The 21,792-nt window shown below is 43.5% G+C and overlaps 2 protein-coding genes across 2 annotated transcripts; one reads left to right on the forward strand and one right to left on the reverse strand.

The window, feature by feature from the left end:
- Positions 1–3,406: 3,406 nt before the first annotated feature.
- LOC120053388 (trimeric intracellular cation channel type A-like) lies at positions 3,407–15,852 on the reverse strand. Its single transcript, XM_039000510.1, has 6 exons — positions 15,662–15,852; positions 12,840–12,996; positions 12,423–12,607; positions 12,167–12,254; positions 11,634–11,751; positions 3,407–4,258 (listed from the first exon to the last, which is right to left on the reverse strand). The coding sequence occupies exons 1-6, from the start codon at positions 15,783–15,785 to the stop codon at positions 4,040–4,042; spliced, it is 891 nt and encodes a 296-aa protein (XP_038856438.1). The 5' UTR covers positions 15,786–15,852; the 3' UTR covers positions 3,407–4,039.
- A 2,126-nt stretch (positions 15,853–17,978) lies between these two features.
- On the forward strand, positions 17,979–21,282 carry LOC120053721 (small integral membrane protein 7). Its single transcript, XM_039000927.1, has 5 exons — positions 17,979–18,045; positions 18,413–18,454; positions 19,268–19,323; positions 20,244–20,334; positions 20,711–21,282. Exons 1-5 carry the CDS (start codon positions 18,020–18,022, stop codon positions 20,724–20,726), a joined length of 231 nt encoding a protein of 76 aa, XP_038856855.1. The 5' UTR covers positions 17,979–18,019; the 3' UTR covers positions 20,727–21,282.
- The last annotated feature ends 510 nt before the right edge of the window (positions 21,283–21,792 follow it).

Here is a 21,792-nt window from a genome sequence, read left to right on the forward strand (position 1 = left end):
CCTGCAGCAGGGTTTGGAGAGTCTGAGAGAGAGTGGGATCCGTCTCCTCTCCTGCCTGTCTTTTTATACATCTCTCCTAGAGTGACATCACCTCCGCCCAGGAGGTCCTCTGGAACCCTTCACTTTGGAATGTCCACGTAACACAGAAGAAGCCCATCACTGGCCCAAAATCATGGTGCTTTCGGACAGTAGAGTCCTCTCAACTTTGATTATTGTCAATGATGATACACATAAAATGGTTATACTAAGCTACAGTATGTATTGTTTTTCCACAGATAAAATTAAAGAGCTTGTGAAACCAGAAGCTGGAAGCTGTCCACAAAATGACCAGATTGGTTCTTGTGAATGCTTTCTACTTTAAAGCAACTTGGCTCGCACGTCTCAACAGCCATTTAAAATCAGGTAAGCAAGTGTTTTTCGATTTGAGTTGCATTTGTTTTAAGAAGGTCATACCAAAAATGATTTATTAGTGTGTAGCCCAAACTGTTTGGATGCTACAGACAAAAGTTGGCAGATCGGCTGTACCAACTTAAGACGAGTCCCAAGACACTTGTGGGGGTCGTAGAGCAGAACAGAGAACACCATTGTGCTTGTGAGGGTCTCATCTTTCCATAGAGGGGTCATAATCTTTCTGATGCTACAGACGATTTTGTGAGAAGACCGATTTTCGGGATGTCTCATGGTCTGACGAACACTGCTCTACCTCTGTCACCTTTCACCGCAGACGCGGAAGTGTGACATAGGCGGATGCGGTGGATTGAGACATCCAATGCAAAAAAACAGATATCTCTAGCTTAAACTGATGGATTTGGGTGCAGACATTAAAAACCAACCGGTCTCTGTTAAAACCAACTGGTCTCTGTTAAAACCAACTGGTCTCTGTTAAAACCAACTGGTCTCTGTTACAACCAACTATTCTCTGTTACAACCAACTGGTCTCTGTTAAAACCAACTGGTCTCTGTTAAAACCAACTGGTCTCTGTTTACAACCAACTATTCTCTGTTACAACCAACTGGTCTCTGTTACAACCAACTGGTCTTGGTTACAACCACCTTGTAACGGTCGTCGTAGTCGTTCTCCTCCTCAGACGAGGAGGAGCATGGATCGGACCAACACGCAGCGAGGTATGTAGACATAATGATTTATTATAACAAGACGAAACACGATGAACACTTGAATAAACTATAAAACAACAAACGACGTTAAACAGACCTGAACATGAGAACTACATAAAACGAAGAACGCATGAACAGGAAAAACGAATGAACGAACGAGACAGTACCGTGTGGTGCAACAAAACACAGACACAGCGACAATCACCCACAAACAAACAGTGAGAACAGCCTACCTTAATATGGTTCTCAATCAGAGGAAACGTCAAACACCTGCCTCTAATTGAGAACCATATCAGGCAACACATTAACCCAACATAGAAACACATAACATAGACTACCCACCCCAACTCACGCCCTGACCAACTAAACACATACAAAAACAACAGAAAACAGGTCAGGAACGTGACACACCTGTTCTCTGGTACAACCAACTGGTCTCTGGTACAACCAACTGGTCTCGATTACAACCACCTGTTCTCTGGTACAACCAACTGATCTCTGTTAAAACTAACTGATCTCTAGTACAAACAACTGGTCTCTGTTACAACCAACTGGTCTCTGTTACAACCAACTGGTCTCTGTTACAACCAACTGGTCTGTGTTACAACCAACTGGTCTTTGTTAATACAACCAGTATACACTCTAAACATGACCAGTATACAACCTGACCATCATAATGATGTCATCACAACACGTTTTGCCTGCTAGTAGGCCTAATCAGTTTAGCAGCTAAGTTATCAGCTTATCAAACAAAGCATTAAGAGAGAAACCAATAAGCAGCACAAACTGAAACTAGCCATGTCTCAAGTCTTCAATCCTCTATTAAGTTATAATGAATTTGAATGATTAGTACTTTTTCTGATCAGGTTGTCTATTGGCTACACCTCGTGGACATCACAACTTTTGTCAAAATAAAATGGGGACCCAGATCAACTCCAGTATTTGCTTGAACCATGATTTACAACTGATTGCATGGGAAGCATGGATTTGTGTTATATGTTTTGTTTGCCAGTGATGGAACCAACAGATGTTGGTTGCATTCCAGTGCAGGCACCCCTGAGGCTTTGTGATGCATGCACCTTGACTGGCTTTCATGACATCCAGTACATTTATCCTAGCTCCCTCCTAAACCCTCTACAAGAGAGAAGCCTCCTCCTGGTCCCTCGCTGGAAAAACAAATCAAGAAGCCCTGATTTCTGTCTTCACTACTAGCTTGAATGCTTCAATAGTGATCTCAGAAGGGAAACAAAATTACACTACATTTGACTGTGTCTTTGACTCTCTCTACAAACAGTTATCAGTCAGAGGGTAAAGAAAAAGAGAAGGCATGGGGTTGGCTTCAAGGCATCTCTTTCCAAAGATGTTGATGTTTCTTTGGGATTTTTGGACATGGACTCGAAGGTTGGCAGGAAACAAGGTGATGCATGACTTTGATGGTCGCCTTTGATGGTCCAAAAACGTTAATACTTTTCTCTAGTTGTGCATTTCAACTTTTAGCCAGGCTGACAAAACTGAGAGTACAATTAATCTTTCAAGGTGTCCTCAATAGCTATCTGTGCTGACTTTTGGTTTCAGTTGAAAAAGAGCATTTCACTTGAAAAAGAGCATTGTTTTCTGTATGTGAGATGTGACTGAGGTGCATACAAAAGAAGCTAGAATTTCTATGAAGAGGGAAAATAAAGGGAATGCTTGTTCTTGGTCAGTGATCTCTTCTGCTGCTGTGAGGTATGTAAGTGTCAGGGGTCAGGGGTTGTGACCTTCTGTAAAGTTCATCAGTGATGGTTCATTAGCCGTACTACAAAGGACAGGAAGTGAGACAAGTGCAAACAAACACAGACATAGCTTCAGGTTACAACACCATTTTGAGTTCAGTATGACAACCCTTGAAGATACTTTTCTAATGGCACTGCTCACTTTTGAATAAGTTACATTTCTTCATGGAAAAGTATATCGAGACATGCAACTTTCTCCTTAAATACCAGAATTTCTGTTGTGTTTTTTTGTGTGGTCACTTGTTTTATTTAATGTGTTGTATATGGGTACAGTGGCAATTTGCCCTTATTGATTTATTTTACGTTTCAATATAAAAACAACATTTTATAAAATAATTCCTTACTATTAAGCTCTCTCAGATCCTCTCTTTTGCAAACAAAATTTATTGTAATTTGATGTTGCACAATTCTGTATGAATGCATAGCTTTCCACCTCATACTTTCTGTTTATATGGTAACCATTAACAACATATAACAATGTAATTTACTAAACAAATAAATCAAAAAGTGTCACCACGTAAGAATTTGGACTTGCCTTTATTAATAAAGGACATGCATTTCACTTTGTAAAAAGCAGCCATGTATTCTTCACATTATATTACTTACTTCATATTCTATTGTATTGTCTGATTCATTCTGTTGTCTGATCTAGGGTCAGATTGTGCTTTTGATCCAATTTCTTTACATTACAGAAATAGGTCTGACAGGGTTTAAACCAAAAACCCATTTATAGCTTACGGCAAGAAGTACTTGTAACAAAGGCCATCCTAAAACAATCAAGTAACTTGCAGTTCACTGTTCACCTCGTGCTGTTGCACACAGTAACAGATATTCACAGATGAAAAATAAATATGTAAATAAATATGTTTATACTGTATGTACTGGCTGGAAGGAAGATTTAAGTGTTTGACTTGACTTCGGTGAGCTATTTACAGAATCCCCATACTGTGTAATATGTCATAGAAAGCACCATTTGCTTCAATAGATTTGCTCATTTGCTCATTTGGTAAACATCAAACTGCCCCTTTCCACAGCAAGGAATGGGAGACTCCATCATGTCTAAATAGAAGGTTGGACTATGAGAGGAAATCAGATGCAGTTAATTGATGGGGAACCTTTTTCCCCCCTTCACTGGTGTAGTAGTTTGTGTTCTACTCGGCTTTCTTGGACTTCCTTTTGCGGGTGCCATCGCCGAGCTCCTCCTTGGTTTTGACTGGTGAGACGGGGGCGACAGGGGCTGGGGCAGGGGCAGGGGTGGCATGGTGCTCCTCCTCACCACCTCCAAGAGGGGAGCCAAAGAGCAAGTGGCACACCCAAGACTCGATGAGGACGAAGGGAGAGCCGTGAGAGTGGCGGGCGGTCAAGATCACCTAAGAAAATTACAAATCATCAGTGTGAAAATATTTGCTTAGTTTGCGTAATTTCTAGTTGAGACAACCAAATAAATAGTTTAGGATCACTATCAATTGTGTTTAATTGCTAATACTAATAGTAAATAATAGGATGTCAGAGGTAAGTATACTGAACAAAAATATAAACGCAAAAGTGTTGGTCTCATGTTTCATGAGCTGAAATAAAAGATACAAGAAATGTTCCATTTGCACAAAAAGCTTATTTCTCTCAAAGGTTGTGCACAAATGTGTTTACATCCCTGTTAGTTAGCATTTCTCATTTGCCAAGATAATACATCCAACTGACAGGTGTAGCATATCAAGAAGCTGATTAAACAGCATGCTCATTACATAGGTGATCCTTGTGCTAGGGACAATAATAGGCCACTCTAAAATGTGCAACCAACTGGTCTCTGTTAAAACCAACTGGTCTCTGTTACAACCAACTGGTCTCTGTTACAACCAACTGGTCTCCGTTACAACCAACTGGTCTTTGTTAAAACCAACTGGTCTCTGGTACAACTGTCACGACTTCCGCCGAAGTCGTCCCCTCTCCTTGTTCGAGCGGTGTTCGGCGGTCGACGTCACCAATCTTCGAGCCATCACTGATCCATTTTTAATTTTCCATTGGTTTTGTCTTGTCTTCCATCACACCTGGTTCCAATCCCATCAATTACATGTTGTGTATTTAACCCTCTGTTTCCCCTTATGTCCTTGTCAGTGATTGTTTGAATGTATGTTTGTGCAAGTTATGTGTTGGTGTGCAACGGGTTTTGTACCCACTTTGATTATTTTATATATTTTGGTTTTTGGAGTTTGGAGTTTTGGTAACTTTTATTAAACGACTCCGTTTATACCAAGTTCATTCTCCTGCGCCTGACTTCCCTGCCACCAACACGCACCGATTACAACAACCAACTGGTCTCTGTTACAACCAACTGGTCTCTGTTAAAATTAACTGTGCAGTTTTGGCACACAACATAATGCCACAGATGTCTCAGGTTTTGAGGGAGCGTACAATTGGCATGCTGACTGGAGAAATGTCTACCAGTGTTGCCAGATAACTTTATGCTAATTTCTCTACCATAAGCCGTCGTTTTAGAGAATTTAGCAATACATCCAATCGGCCTCACAACCGCAAGTGTAACCATGCCAGCCCAGGACCTCCACATCCGGCTTCTTCACTTGCAACCGAATAATTTCTGTACAAACTGTCAGAAACCATCTCAGGGAAGCTAATTTTTGTGCTCGTCATCCTCACCAGGGTCTTGACCTGACTGCAGGTCGGCGTCATAACTGACTTCAGTGTGCTAATGCTCACCTTCGATGGCCACTGGTAAGCTCGAGAAGTGTGCTCTTCACAGACCCGGTTTCAACTGTACTGGGCAGATGGTTGGCTGATGTCAACATTGTGAACAGAGTGCCCCATGGTGGCGGTGGGGTTATGGTATGGGCAGCTAAGCATAAGCTAAGGACAATGAACACAATTGCATTTTATATATGGCAATTTGAATGCACAGAGATACCGTGACGAGATCATGATGCCCATTGTCGTGCCATTCATCCACCGCCATCACCTCATGTTTCAGCATGATACTGCACAACCCATGTCGCAAGGATCTGTACACAATTCCTGGAAGCTGAAAATGTCCCAGTTCTTCCATGGCCTGCATACTCACTAGACATGTCACCCATTGAGCATGTTTGGGATGCTCTGGATCGACGTGTACAACAGCATGTGTCCAGTTCCCGCCAATATCCAGTAGCTACACAATGAAGAGAAGTGGGACAATATTCCACAGGCTATAATCGACAGCCTGATTAACTCTATGCGAAGTAGTTGTGTCACGCTGCATGGGGCAAATGGTGGTCACGCCAGATACTGACTGGGTTTCTGATCTGTGACCAACAGATGTACATCTGTATTCCCTGTCATGTGAATCCATAGATTAGGGCCTAATTTATTTATTTCAATTGATTTCCTTATATGAACTGTAACTCAGTAAAATCTTTTAAATTGTTGCATGTTGCGTTTATATTTTTGTTCATTGTAGTACAGTAGTAGGGTTGAGATCAATTCCATTGAAAAATCTGTTCAGAATAAGAATATACAGGTAACTTCCAAAATAATGAAAACACTTGAGTAAATGAGAGATACAAAGTATATTGAAAGCAGGTGCTTCCACACAGGTGGGGTTTGTGAGATAATTAAGCAATTAACATCCCATCATGCTTAGGGTCATGTATAAAAATGCTGGGCAGGACATTATTTTGGCTACCATGGCTATGCCCCCATAGGATGACAATGCCCCCATCCACATGGCACGAGAGGTCACGATGTAAACCATATGCCATGGCCGTTTCAGTCACCAGAGAGATTCTGGAGCCGCGCCTGAAACAGCATTTTCCACCATCATTAAAAAAATAAAAATAATATGGAATTTTTCTCATGGAACAATGGTGTGGCATCCCTCCAATAGAGTTCCAGACACTTGTAGAATCTATAGACGGGTTGGTTGTTTAGCAACAAAACCAACGCGTCTGCAAATATGGGGCAAAACAGACGGGGTTGGCTTAGATTTCTGACAACATGCAAGCTATATTGGGGCTCCCGAGTGGCGCAGCGGTCTAAGGCACTGCATCTCAGTGTAAGATGTGTCACTACAGTCCCTGGTTCGAATCCAGGCTGTATCACATCTGGCTGTGATTGAGAGTCCCATAGGGCGGCGCACAATTGGCCCAGCTTCGTCCAGGGTAGGCCGTCATTGTAAGTAAGAACTTGTTCTTAACTGACTTGCCTAGTTAAATAAAAAAAATTTTTTTATTGAAGACATAACTCCGTTTCCACAATGAACACTTGTTGTCTCTTAAATACATTGTTACAGTTGTTGGTTGGTTGGTTGGTTAGCTAGCTAGCTAGTGTTTCTTTGCCATATTAGCACTGACATAAACTAAATCTGTCAAAACACCTCAAAATAAGACATGGTATCAAGGGGCTGTATCACAACTGTCACGTTCCTGACCTGTTTTCTGTTGTTTTGTATGTGTTTAGTTGGTCAGGACGTGAGCTGGGTGGGAATTCTATGTTGTGTGTCTAGTTTGTCTGTTTCTATGTCCAGCCTAATATGGTTCTCAATCAGAGGCAGATGGTAGTCGTTGTCCCTGATTGAGAATCATATATAGGAGGCTTGTTTGGTGTTGGGATTTTGTGGGTGTTTGTTTCCTGTCTCTGTGTTTGTGTTCTGCACCAGATAGGACTGTCTCGACTTTCACATTTGTTGTTTTTGTATTGTTGTAAGTGTTCACCGTTTATGTTCAAATTAAACATGTTGAACACTAACCGCGCTGCATTTTGGTCCTCTCCTTCATCCCAGGAAGAAAGTCGTTACAGAAACACCCACCAAACCCGGACCAAGCAGCGTGGCAACGGGCAGCAGCAGCGGTACCAGGAGGAATGGTCATGGGAGCAGATTATGAACGGAGAAGGACCCTGGGCTAAGGTTGGAAAGGATCACCTCCCATGGGAACAGCTGGAGGCAACCGGAGAGAGGAACTGGTGTTATGAAGGTACACGGCTAGCACGCAAACCCGAGAAGAAATCCCAAAAATTCCTTGGGGGGGGGGGCTAAAGGGGAGTGTGGCGAAGCCGGGTTGGATACCTGAGCCAACTCCCCGGGCTTACCGTGGAGTGAGAGGGCGTCGTACTGGTCAGACACCGTGTTATGCGGTAAAGCGCACGGTGTCCCCAGTACGCGTGCTTAGCCCAGTGCGGGCTATTCCACCTTGCCGCACTGGGAGGGCTAGGTTGGGCATCGAGCCGGATGTCATGAAGCCGGCCCAACGTATCTGGCCTCCAGTACGTCTCCTCGGGCCGGCGTACATGGCACCAGCCTTACAGGTGGTGTCCCCGGTTCGCCTGCATAGCCCAGTGCGGGTTATTCCACCTCGCCGCACTGGCAGGGCTACGGGGACCATTCAACCTGGTAAGGTTGGAGAGGCTCGGTGCTCAAGAGCGCGTGTCCTCCTTCACGGTCCGGTATATTCGGCGCCACTTTCCCGCCCCAGACCCGTACCACCAGTCCCTACACCACGCACCAGGCTTCCAGTGCATCTCCAGAGCCCTGTTCCTCCTCCCCGCACTCGCCCTGAGGTGCGTGCCCTCAGCCCGGTACCTCCAGTTCCGGCACCACGCACCAGGCCTACTGTGCGCCTCAGCAGGTCAGAGTCGGCCGTCTGCTCAACGCCGCCTGCACTGCCTGTCTGCCCAGCGCCGTCTGAGCCATCCGTCTGCCCAGCGCCGTCTGAGCCATCCGTCTGCCCAGCGCCGTCTGAGCCATCCGTCTGCCCAGCGCCGTCTGAGCCATCCGTCTGCCCAGCACCGTCTGAGCCATCCGTCTGCCCAGCGCCGTCTGAGCCATCCGTCTGCCCAGCGCCGTCTGAGCCATCCGTCTGCCCAGCGCCGTCTGAGCCATCCGTCTGCCCAGCGCCGTCTGAGCCATCTGTCTGCCCAGCGCCATCTGAGTCATCCGTCTGCCACGAGCCATTAGAGCCGCCCGTCTGTCCCGAGCCATTAGAGCCGTCCGTCAGTCAGGAGCCGCTAGAGCCGTCCGTCAGTCAGGAGCCGCTAGAGCCGTCCGTCAGTCAGGAGCTGCCAGAGACGCCAGCCAGTCAGGAGCTGCCAGAGACGCCAGCCAGTCAGGAGCTGCCAGAGACGCCAGCCAGTCAGGAGCTGCCAGAGACGCCAGCCAGTCAGGAGCTGCCAGAGACGCCAGCCAGTCAGGAGCTGCCAGAGACGCCAGCCAGTCAGGAGCTGCCAGAGCTGCCCTACAGTCATGAGCTGCCCTACAGTCATGAGCTGCCCTACAGTCATGAGCTGCCCTACAGTCATGAGCTGCCCTCCAGTCATGAGCTGCCCTCCAGTCATGAGCTGCCCTCCAGTCATGAGCTGCCCTCCAGTCATGAGCTGCCCTCCAGTCATGAGCTGCCACTCAGTCCGGAGCTGCCATTAGTCCAGAGTTGCCCCTCTGTCCTGAGCTACCTCTCTGTCCTGAGCTACCTCTCTGTCCTGAGCTACCTCTCTGTCCTGAGCTACCTCTCTGTCCTGAGCTACCTCCTAAATCATGTGGGGGCCTTGGGGAGGATTCTTAGGCCAAGGTCGTGGGCGAGGGTCGCCACTCAAAGGACGCTAAGGAGGGGGACAAAGACAGTGGTGGAGTGGTGTCCTCGTCCTGCGCCGGAGCCGCCACCGCGGACAGATGCCCACCCAGACCCTCCCCTTGAGTTTTAGGGGTGCGCCCGGAGTTCGCACCTTGAGGGGGGGGTTCTGTCACGTTCCTGACCTGTTTTCTGTTGTTTTGTATGTGTTTAGTTGGTCAGGACGTGAGCTGGGTGGGAATTCTATGTTGTGTGTCTAGTTTGTCTGTTTCTATGTCCAGCCTAATATGGTTCTCAATCAGAGGCAGATGGTAGTCGTTGTCCCTGATTGAGAATCATATATAGGAGGCTTGTTTGGTGTTGGGATTTTGTGGGTGTTTGTTTCCTGTCTCTGTGTTTGTGTTCTGCACCAGATAGGACTGTCTCGACTTTCACATTTGTTGTTTTTGTATTGTTGTAAGTGTTCACCGTTTATGTTCAAATTAAACATGTTGAACACTAACCGCGCTGCATTTTGGTCCTCTCCTTCATCCCAGGAAGAAAGTCGTTACAGAAACACCCACCAAACCCGGACCAAGCAGCGTGGCAACGGGCAGCAGCAGCGGTACCAGGAGGAATGGTCATGGGAGCAGATTATGAACGGAGAAGGACCCTGGGCTAAGGTTGGAAAGGATCACCTCCCATGGGAACAGCTGGAGGCAACCGGAGAGAGGAACTGGTGTTATGAAGGTACACGGCTAGCACGCAAACCCGAGAAGAAATCCCAAAAATTTCTTGGGGGGGGGGGGGGGGCTAAAGGGGAGTGTGGCGAAGCCGGGTTGGATACCTGAGCCAACTCCCCGGGCTTACCGTGGAGTGAGAGGGCGTCGTACTGGTCAGACACCGTGTTATGCGGTAAAGCGCACGGTGTCCCCAGTACGCGTGCTTAGCCCAGTGCGGGCTATTCCACCTTGCCGCACTGGGAGGGCTAGGTTGGGCATCGAGCCGGATGTCATGAAGCCGGCCCAACGTATCTGGCCTCCAGTACGTCTCCTCGGGCCGGCGTACATGGCACCAGCCTTACAGGTGGTGTCCCCGGTTCGCCTGCATAGCCCAGTGCGGGTTATTCCACCTCGCCGCACTGGCAGGGCTACGGGGACCATTCAACCTGGTAAGGTTGGAGAGGCTCGGTGCTCAAGAGCGCGTGTCCTCCTTCACGGTCCGGTATATTCGGCGCCACTTTCCCGCCCCAGACCCGTACCACCAGTCCCTACACCACGCACCAGGCTTCCAGTGCATCTCCAGAGCCCTGTTCCTCCTCCCCGCACTCGCCCTGAGGTGCGTGCCCTCAGCCCGGTACCTCCAGTTCCGGCACCACGCACCAGGCCTACTGTGCGCCTCAGCAGGTCAGAGTCGGCCGTCTGCTCAACGCCGCCTGCACTGCCTGTCTGCCCAGCGCCGTCTGAGCCATCCGTCTGCCCAGCGCCGTCTGAGCCATCCGTCTGCCCAGCGCCGTCTGAGCCATCCGTCTGCCCAGCGCCGTCTGAGCCATCCGTCTGCCCAGCACCGTCTGAGCCATCCGTCTGCCCAGCGCCGTCTGAGCCATCCGTCTGCCCAGCGCCGTCTGAGCCATCCGTCTGCCCAGCGCCGTCTGAGCCATCTGTCTGCCCAGCGCCATCTGAGTCTGAGTCTCTCCTTCATCCCAGGAAGAAAGTCGTTACAACAACCGTCCGGGTTTGGCTGGGGTAGGCCGCCATTGTAAATAAGAATTTGTTCTTAACTGACTTGCCTAGTTAAATAAAGGTTCAATAAAAATTCTAAATAAAAATCAAGAACAAGATCAAAAGAGCTGAAACGAGCCACTTATGATTCCCCACATAATAGTTTCTTGTCATTCTTGCTATCAGTCTGGCTATCCAGAATCACAACAACACAACACGCTGACTTCTGCCCCATGGAAGTACGCACATCATTTTCGTGACGTTGTCAACTAACCCATCTATGCAAAAGTGCAGTGAAACTGTTCTGGCTTGGTGGCCATATTAAGACACTTTATGTTGGTGTTTCCTTTTCTTGGCAGTTAATGAATCCATGAACTGGAAAATGACAATTATTTTCCAGAAACATTTTTGTTAATTCATTTGCACAATTTAAGCATATTTGCCCCAATCCCTGAGTAAAAGTATGGTGTTCACTCACTAGTATGGACTTCAGGACCTACCTTGGTAGTAGCCATGAACAGAGTGAAAAGACAGATGAGGGTGCTCTTTGACACGGGAAGTAAGTGTGCCTCCTGAAGTGTAAACAGAATGGCTCCATACAGACTGGCTTTAGTAGGGCTGGAGAGGGAACATTTTATGAAAATAAAGCAAAGTCACAACGTCTCTTGATTTAAAAAACGATCCATTATTATCCATTGGTTAGCTTTAAGAGGGATAGTCCAGCCCAAATTACAAGTGTTTGGTATTTTATAGATACCTAGAGAGTCAGTCAATGCATTTGAATGCCTTCAATTCAAGTTATTGAAATACCTGATACCTTCAGGAGTAATAGATGGAAATATCAATATCAGATTATTTGCTTTAATAGAAGAAAAAAATTCTTTAAAAACTAGAGCTGGAATAACCTGAGCCGCCCTGAAACAGATTAGGTTACTAACAACCAGACATCTAAAATAAATTTCTCATGAGAGGAGGCGGCGACACATATCGGCGGCTGACATAAACCACAGAGTTGTAAGGGAAACCAACTCACAATGACATGTTGAGGATTTCATTGGAGTCGGGGCTCCACACACCACGAAGCAGTTGCTCAAAATTGGAAATGAGAGCTACTCCTGACCCTGAGAGAATATAAATAGAAGGTACAAATAATTAGGACAAAGGTCTGTATCTCGCTTCACTGGTCTTATCTTCGTTTTGCCTTCCTCCCTCTGCAAAATGAACACACACAAGGAAAGGCCTACAGGTCGCAGCTGTAGCAATGGGGGGAAGTGCAGTGAGACACCAACCTTTGACGTAGCCGATGATGACCATGATGAGGAAGCCGTTATGGTAGGCATGATGGGCATGGTGCACGCCGGCTGCAATTTTACGAGCGCGGACAACCTCCTTTAAGGCTACCAGCACAAGCTTTACAGGCAGGAAAGCCACACATTTGTAGAACAGGTTCAGTGGGCAAAAAAAGATGAGGTACCTGTTGTTACATTTTAGTGAACAAGAAACAAAAGAGTACATCTTTAATGCTGAGGTGGTGGTTTGGTTACATAACAATAACATTTAAAAAATAATTTCAAAATATTTCCTATCGAATTGAATTTGACCTATTTCAACAATCCTAGGCATATACAGACAAAGGTTTTGCAGTTTCTCAAACAAAAACTAAACCAATGATGAAGATTAGAACATTAACCATTTAAAGATCTTACCAAATAGTGGAGGCTAGGAGGATGTGGCTGTTGTATTGAAAATAGTCCAGGGGGCAACCTCCGAGCAAAACGTCTGCTAAGATGTAGCTCGCAAAGCAATAGAGCATAGCACAGAGCCAAGAGGCCACAGGGCTCTTGCGAGCCACCTCCACTGACCCTGCAGAAGAATAACAATTTTGATATTTTCTTCACATGAAGTCAGATTATACATCGGGAACACTCTATAGTAACTTTCATAAATAATCCATTATAAATGTTTATAAACGCTTCATAAATTATTTGAAATGTATAAATACTCATGATTTGTAATGCTGATAATGCTTACAAATGTTTATAAATGTTAGTAAAGCATGAAGAACACATTTATTCATAGTTTATCAATTGTTCATTAATGCTTATTCATTAGTGTTTTATGGCTTATCCGCACCGCCAAAGCTGACTCTCTCTCCTCTGTTCTCATCCTTCTAGATCTATCCGCTGCTTCCGACACTGTGAAGCATCAGATCCTCCTCTCCACCATCTTAGGGCTGGGCGTCTCAGGCTCTCCACACTCTTGGATTGCAGCCTACCTGTCAGGCCGCTCCTACCAGGTGACGTGGGGAGGAGCAGTGTCTGCACCACGAACTCTCAATACTGGTGTCCCCCAGGGCTCAGTTGTAGGCCCTCTCCTCTATACACCAAGTCATAGCCTCACATGGTCACTCCTATCATTGCTATGCGGATGACATTCAACTACTTTTCTTCTGACACCCAGGTGGCGACACGCATCTCTGCGTGCCTGGCAGATATCTCAGCTTGGATGTCGGCCCACCGCTGAGCCCAGTTAAAGCTATTCTCTGTCCTGGCACACCAATGGTGGAACCAGCTTCCCCCTGAAGCTAGGACAGCAGAGTCCCTGCCCATCTTCTGAAAACATACCTCTTCAAAGAGTATCTTAAATAATCCCACAGCATGTTTTTTTTTTTTTTGTCATTTACAGTAGTGAGTACATACATTTTCATACTTTTTTTGTACTGGTCCCCTGTGGGAATCAAACCCACAACCCTGGCACTGTAAGCACAATGCTCTACCAACTGAGCAACACAGGACACTTGCTGATAGCTACTTTATTGAGGGAAAATGTACTAACTGTGACAGAGATATGTGGTTGTCCCCACCTAGCTATCTTAAGATGAATGCACTAACTGTAAGTCGCTCTGGATAACGGCGTCTGCTAAATGACAAAAATGTTAATGTAAATCAAAGTTATTACAAAGTGTTACGGTGTGTGTACTATTATGTTTTGGTTGGTTCTTCCTTAGCTCTCATCCCCATATCACATGTCTACCAACTCCCAACATTGAGTGAGTTACTCAAGGACATAGTTGCAGAGAAGGTCTCTGATCCTTTAACTCATCCATTACTCACGAGTGTCACTGGTCATGAGGAAAGAGAAATCAAGTCTTGCACTACAATCAAACAAACCACAAATTTACTTAAAAAGGCCAAAGATACTACAATGAAACATTTATGGATCGTTGCAACATTGTGGAGTAAATCAGGATATGTGAGTCAGAACTGTCAAGATGTAAAAGAACAAATGTGATTCTAGGTGGAGGAGCGATTAGCCTGCTGTTTGACAGAAAACTGATCCCTAGAAATGTGGCCTAAAAATACACATTGCTCTATTTATTTTCCTGCCTCGCAAAGCAACTGGTAGGCCTGACATTAACTTTGACCCTTAACATCCCCGGCCCCCAAACTCATTCATGGGTTTCACCATATAGTGAGAACCAGGGAACCACTTCCAACATGTCTCTTAGAGATTGGTTTACATAGGTCTAGATCTAGGAACTCATTAGGTTTTTTTCAGACCATTACTGGAGATGAACTAACCCATAACTTGGCTAATGTTTGTCCAAAGAGTCAAAGTAGGAAATCAGAGTATTTTTACACAAGGTTTTATAGGCCACTATAATTGACTTATAACACAAAACGGTGTCAATAAGTAAATAATAAAATATTTCAAAGTAATTTATCAACTAACATGTGCAATTCCTCATTCAGTTTAACGTTCTGTGTGTGAACAAGGGAGATCCAGAAGGGTGGAGTAGTGCTGGGATTTCATTAGACATATTCCTTTCGAGGACAACATAAGTGCTTTTGCCCATATTCTTTGTTTCTAAGAGGCTCGACTGAAAATATTATTGAGTATTGTGGGTTTCACTTCTGACTAATACAATGTCAATGAGGTCTTACAAACATGCACCATTACAAAAAGTCTATGAACAAGCCTGCTCTAAAGCAGAGGATAATTTATGTAGTGTGTAGCCCACTGAAATTCTATTTAAGGACATTCTATTTATTGCATAGGGCCAAAGCTTTGGTATGCAACGAGTCTCTATCAGATTTCATACAATAGACCCTGTCTGTTTACAGGGTTAAATATTGGGAAATGTGAGGTATTAAAGAAAACTGGGTAAATCTAACTCCTGTTGTGGTTTCTTTATTCTTCCCTCAAGGTATATGCCATGCTGCTGCTGCAAATGTTATTTATGAGACAAATAAAGGGTTCATTAATTTAGCAAAAGTGTATTATGGCTTCCATAGTACGGCTATCAGTTGCCAAAGTATTGCTTGTATAGGTGCATGTATCTATAGGTGTTATACTTTCCAGAGGTTGACAACTCATATTGGTTATAACCTAGTCAATATAGCCATCTATTTCAACGTTGACCTGTGTTATATTCTATAGCCTACATAATTATAAGCTACTCTCAACCTCACAATCATTGTTGATTTCATTTTTGAACGTGCATTTATAGGGATAAAAAAACACTTACCTGGTTCATACTTGAGGTAGAGTATGGACACGATGTAATAAGCAAGATCAAAAACTGGAAACATTCCAATTTTTGAGAAAGTTTGGGCAACATCGCCCAAATTGAGGACTCCCAACACGTCCATGATTTAAAAGCTATAACCCTACCGCATGTATTTTATATGATCACTGCGTAACTCGAATGCCAGTTGTCCCGCGACTCGCCACGAAGCCCCTAGTCTTCACGAGTAAAAACTGACACTCAAGCCAACCTATTAATATACCTCATCTGCACAGCCTTATAATTTGTTCTCGGCCGGGCGTTTTTTCTAAGCCAACAGGTTTTATTTGTGTTGATAATTGGATATTGAGAAGGGTGAGCCGGTCAAGGATCGATTCGGACAAGGTGGTAAATTGTATGACAAGTGACAGTTTTATTCAGAGTGAAGATATCTGGTACAAGCGTATACGGTCTCGTTCCTTCGGCTCATAGAGAACCTCCAGAAAAAGCCCAGATAACAGAAATGCATAGACATTTTATACAACACAGAAAGTAGGTTGAGTCTGGAAGTTCTGGTCCTTTGGTTGGTTCTGGACAGGTTGTTGTCTTCTCAGATTGGTCCTGATGAGCTGGGCGTCATCCTTCTGAGTCTTATAGCAAAAGTTCTTTGTTATCAAATGTTCAGCTAAGCAGGAGATTTTGTGTGTGCGTAGTCAGCCCTCTGTCCTTGGTTATGTGTGTGTGTCTCATTATTTCGTGAAATGCGGACCCAAGCACTCTTTTGATCAAAGCCTTTCCTTATCAGTGTTTATGAAAGGTTTACGTCAGCCCTCTGTCCTTGGGTGTGTGTGTGTCTGTCTCTGTATCTGTTTATAAGTGTGTGAGAAACCCTGCTTAGAAAGAAGTTAGTTATAACAATGTAATAGCAATATGCTTGTGTTATTTTAAATGGTATTTATTACAATTTGTCAACTCCATTTAAAGGACTTCCCAAACTCGTCGCTGCTGTTGAAAAATGATAGGCTTTTCTTTTCGGATCCCGATTTTTTATCAGATATGCATTGCTATAAATTATTTAATCAAATCTTTGAAGGTCAGCTGGCCTAAGAAAGATATTGACGATGTACTATAGTGCTCTGCAAATAACACAAAGACAAAGAGAGAGAGCCAAGTGAAAGGACAGACGATGCGCATGACACTATGCGGTTTATTTTACTATTACACGTTTTTATATAGGCCTAAATCGTGGGTAGCCTAATTTAATTGGCATTGGACCCTGGTGTGAAAAATCGGTACTGAATCGTATGGATATGCTTATAGAAACTATGACAGATTAATATGTGTCTTTCTTTAGAAATACAATTCCACTGACTGGATCTGGTGGCCAACAATAAAGGCATTGCCAATACACAGGCTAAATTATACAACAGGTGGGTCTAATCCTGAATGCTGATTGGTTAAAACCGCATTCCAGCCGGTGTCTATTTCACAAATTACCGCTGGCTAAATCTATGACGTCAAAATGTCTATTTACTCTGTTCCATCTCACTGCGCAATCCACTGTCTCGTCAACCCTGGAAATGTATAAACTTGATCTCCACTATAAAAAGCATCTAGATAGTATCTCCCATTTCTTTTTTGCAATACATAGGCTACAATAAATGTATTATATTCATGGAACCTCGGTCTTTTAACTGGCCTAATGATGAGAAACGTAGGGCCTATTTAGCTGAAAACTTAAAACGTAATTTCATTCCTCGAAGACTCAAGTTTATTGGATGGCTGGCAGCATGTGTGCATTGGGGTACATTAGACCACGCTACAAAGACCAAGCTACAAGCCTATGAAATGCACGTGTAGATAGAACTGACAGGCTCTGCAGATACAGTATTTGTGGTGCAATTGATAGTATACCCATTGGCGCGCTGAGCTGTCCCTAATGGCTGGTAGTAAAACATATGTTCAAAATCGATTCATTTAAGGTTTCTGAAATTTGACATGGGTTTTGAAAATGCTGTCAGGGTGGTGCTTGATTGTTTCCATTCATTACCCCCTACGTCACATGTGTTCATTCTATGAAGGGCCGAGTGTCTGCGGGTATTCGCTCCTCCCTTGTACTTGATTGATGAATTAAGGTCTCTAATTAGTAAAGAACTCCCCTCACCTGGTCTAGGTCTTAAATGAAAGAAGAAGAAAAAAACCCTAAGCCCTCTATGGGATGAGTTTGACACCCCTGCCCAACGTGATTGATCATATTTCTAATGTGGCTTTCTCTTCAAAACGTTTTCTCTACTGAATATAACCCAGGATTTCCCTTCAGCCATTTGACACTATTTTGATGACGTTTACGGAAGTTATAGCGCCTCTGATGTGGACAAAATGATCGGGGATCTCTTGATATTCGGGTAATGTTCTCCTTTTTAAAATTGTATTATTGAAACAAATCAACGACTTAAGGAAAAGATTAATGCTATTTAAAAAAATAGTTAATGTGATATTAAGCAATAGTGGTATTTTGTCCAGTGTGTAGTTTGATTGTTGTTCTTAGTAAGCTAACGCGTAACTAGCAGGCGTAAAAGAAAGCTAACTACTACCAGCTACGCCTGTGTGGCTGAGAAAGCCTAGTTAGCTACTTTCTTTGCCAGCTCACTAACGTTAGTTAGCTACAGTAGCCCAGTTTAGACTTGCTTAGTGACAAAGTTGGAGTTCTGTGCCATGGCATGTGCTTTATTAAAAGTGATAATTTCTAATTGTCTGTGTCCTCCTTTTTAGGACCTTACTCATGAATGCTGGTGCTGTGTTAAACTTCAAACTGTGAGTATGATACAATTTGAGTCTTGCCCTGAAGACATTGTGCTAGTTGTGCATGTGTAACCGGTACTGTAGCTCTGCGTTGTGTGTGATTGATTGAGACTAAAGACGTTGACTTCAGAGATCAGTTTGTTCTGCCAATCGTCACCTCTCTCGCTCTCCTATTGCATCAAAATGATTTTAGAATAGAAAAGTGAGTACAACCTCTCCTTGTAATGTATCAACACAATGTACATTTTACATAGATAAAACCACATACCTGCATCCAAAAGACAAAACATTTGTAGAGCACAAATACGTTCTGCCAGTCGCCGCCTCTGAACAACAGACGGACAATACAAAGGACTGGGATCAGTCGAGGAGCTTGCCATCGTTCACACATACAATACCTTAGCTAGCTAGTAACCACATGTTGAATTCAGAATGTTAATATCATCCTAAAAAGTACAATTACATCTTAACAATACCATCCACTTATGAGTAAACTATACATCATTATTCATGAACAAAACACTGACTTTGTGCTTAATCTAACTTTTTTCTGAAGATGACAGAAAAAGCGTACCTACCTCTCCTAGTGCATCAAATTTATTTGAGCACACAGGACAAAACATAAGTATGCGCTCCCCTAATTCCCCAGGATGCAGGAATGCGTAATAACAAATCAACATGCTATGTTAATATATGAACCTGGTGAAATTCAAAGTATTATAACAACTGATACACCTGCTAACACTGGTAACAGCCAATATTGCTCAACCACATATTTTTACTAGCTCATCAATACAAGACAAACAACACTGTCCTCTATTACAGAAAGAGAAAGGAGACACATGGAGGATTTGGAGATGAACCTCGTGGACCAACTACAGGTGTGTAATACATGATGGTGTATTAAAAACCTCACCCGTGAGAACTTCACAGGGTAACTATCCATGTAAAAGTAGGGACACTTGAGTGGTCTGCATTGAGATAGATAATCTATTTTTCAAGAACATTAGGCTGCAGGCAGCTATGGCTGATGTTTCTGCATTGTTTGTATACCTTCCTCTGTGCCTTTGAGTCAGGCTGAAGCATGATTGGTACGCTGCATTGCATGATGGACAGTAGCCCAATATTGGACTAAAGGAGCTTAACCGTACTCCTTATAGTTCTAGGAGCTTACATGTTCTCTTTGAGGCGAATTGTCTCTGGCAGCCAAAACATCCACATACGCCATCTAAATGTGAATTGATTCTCAATTGCTGTACGGTTCTAGAAACATAAAACACTCTACTTTCATATCACATCAAATTTATTTCACAAACGCAAAATATACTTACTGTACACTGTTTTAACAGTTGCATCCAACAGTATTTTTCAGTGACAACATGTTTGTGGTGTCAGTCTTCCGTTTACACACAGGTGTTCGGCGACGCAGATAGCTAATTAGCACAGGTAGTCGACTCTGTCTTCCGTCTGTTTTCCTTAAACAAGCGATGTAAAATGGAAATATGGCCATGTGGGAACTCTAACCCTTTTAAAGGTGTGTGTGTGTGGTTATTTACCTTTTTGGGGAAAATAATTTCTTGCTGATATGAAAGGTAAGTTCCTTTCCAAATCCGTATTGCAAGCGATGTGTGTTAACGTTTAGAGCAAGTGTCGGGACTCTTAACAAAACTCCCCCAGCCAGAAGACACTTAAGATACTATCGTCAATAGGCGCTAAAGGTAGTTAGCATCTATAAACGGGCTAGATGGACCAATAACACACAATGAACGTCTGAAATTATGTCATGGTGTATTTGTTTTAGGTGACAACATCAGGGAGTTCCTCCTGAGTCTACGTTACTTCCGGATCTTCATTGCTTTATGGAACATCTTCATGATGTTTTGCATGATTCTGTAAGTATCTGCCATCTTGTAGAGGCTAATCTACTTAAGCAATAAGGCCCGAGGGGGTGTGGTGTATATGGACAATATACCACGGCTAAGTGCTCTTCTTACGCACGATTGGCCATATGCCACAAACCCCTGAGGTGCCTTATTGCTATTATGAACTGGTTACCAATGTAATTACAAGAGTAAAAATAATGTTTTGTCATACCCGTGGTATATGGTCTGATATACCACAGCTTTCAGCCAATCAGCATTCAGGGCTCGAACCACTCAGATTATAATAGTAATGTTCACACTGAGGTGCTTCTGTGCCTCAAAAGGTATACTCCTTATTGACTATAATGTATTGTGTATTTATTGCCCATATCTATTACACTTACAGATTGTTTGGATCATGATCAACTTCGTTGTTGGATTGGGGACCCCTGCTAAAAAATGAAACAAATATTACATATTTTTCAAGTTGATCCTTTGATGGGTTGCTCTTGTGTCAGATCCTGTGACCATTCTGTGCATTTACCTTGTATTTATATATCTCAATGTCTTGCCTGTAATTTTCAGTAAGCAGATTATTCTGCATAATAACACTTACTACTACATGTATACGTTAGTTAAAACACATTTGTACATGTTATATTTGAACCTCCATGTTTATTCAACTGTGAATATACAAAACATTGGAGTCTTGGCTGTTCTCTTCATAATTTTCTGTTCCTTTCAGGCTTTTACTATCTTATTTGGGTTGCTGACCTGTTATTTATAGTCCTCATTTTCTTCTAAAACTTGTGAATACAATGAGAAAATATGTAAATCCCCAACCATTTTAGACATGTTTGATGTGTTTCTTACATAGGTCTTCTGATGTTACCAGCAGTCAGACTTCAATTCATCGTTGTGTACTTTTGTCACGTCTATAATCTAGTTCTGTATAATAAACCTTTACTCTGAAATGCACCTGGTGTTTTCAGCACACCTTTTTTCCTTTTCTATTCCGGTATTTGAGTAGTGTTTCAGTGATACTCGACCTTAGTTGGTTGCTGTACTTAATCGTGTATTTAACACACTCACTCACCTGTGTAAGCATGTAAAACATTTGTGTATTAAGTCTTCATTCAATTAAATGAATGAGCATAGGCCTATATAGGCTACAGTTTTGACATTTATCAGAATGTATTTTTTGGGCTCTACTGTTCATGCTAAATGTATTGAATTGAGACTACATAATGTTTAGTCTAAGACTAGATGCCCTCCCATGGCTGCGCCCCTGCCCAGTCATGTGAAATGCATAGATTGGGGCCTAATGCATTTATTTCAATTGACTGATTACCTTATATGATCTGTAATCAATAAAATCATTAATTGTTGCGTTTACGTTACTGTTCAGTATACATACAGAATAATACGAACTGCTCTGAGACAACGTTGACCAGCTAGTGTTCGGTGACACATCCATACTGCAATATG

Source organism: Salvelinus namaycush, chromosome 9 (genome assembly GCF_016432855.1).
Source record: "Salvelinus namaycush isolate Seneca chromosome 9, SaNama_1.0, whole genome shotgun sequence".
Taxonomy (NCBI): domain Eukaryota; kingdom Metazoa; phylum Chordata; class Actinopteri; order Salmoniformes; family Salmonidae; genus Salvelinus; species Salvelinus namaycush.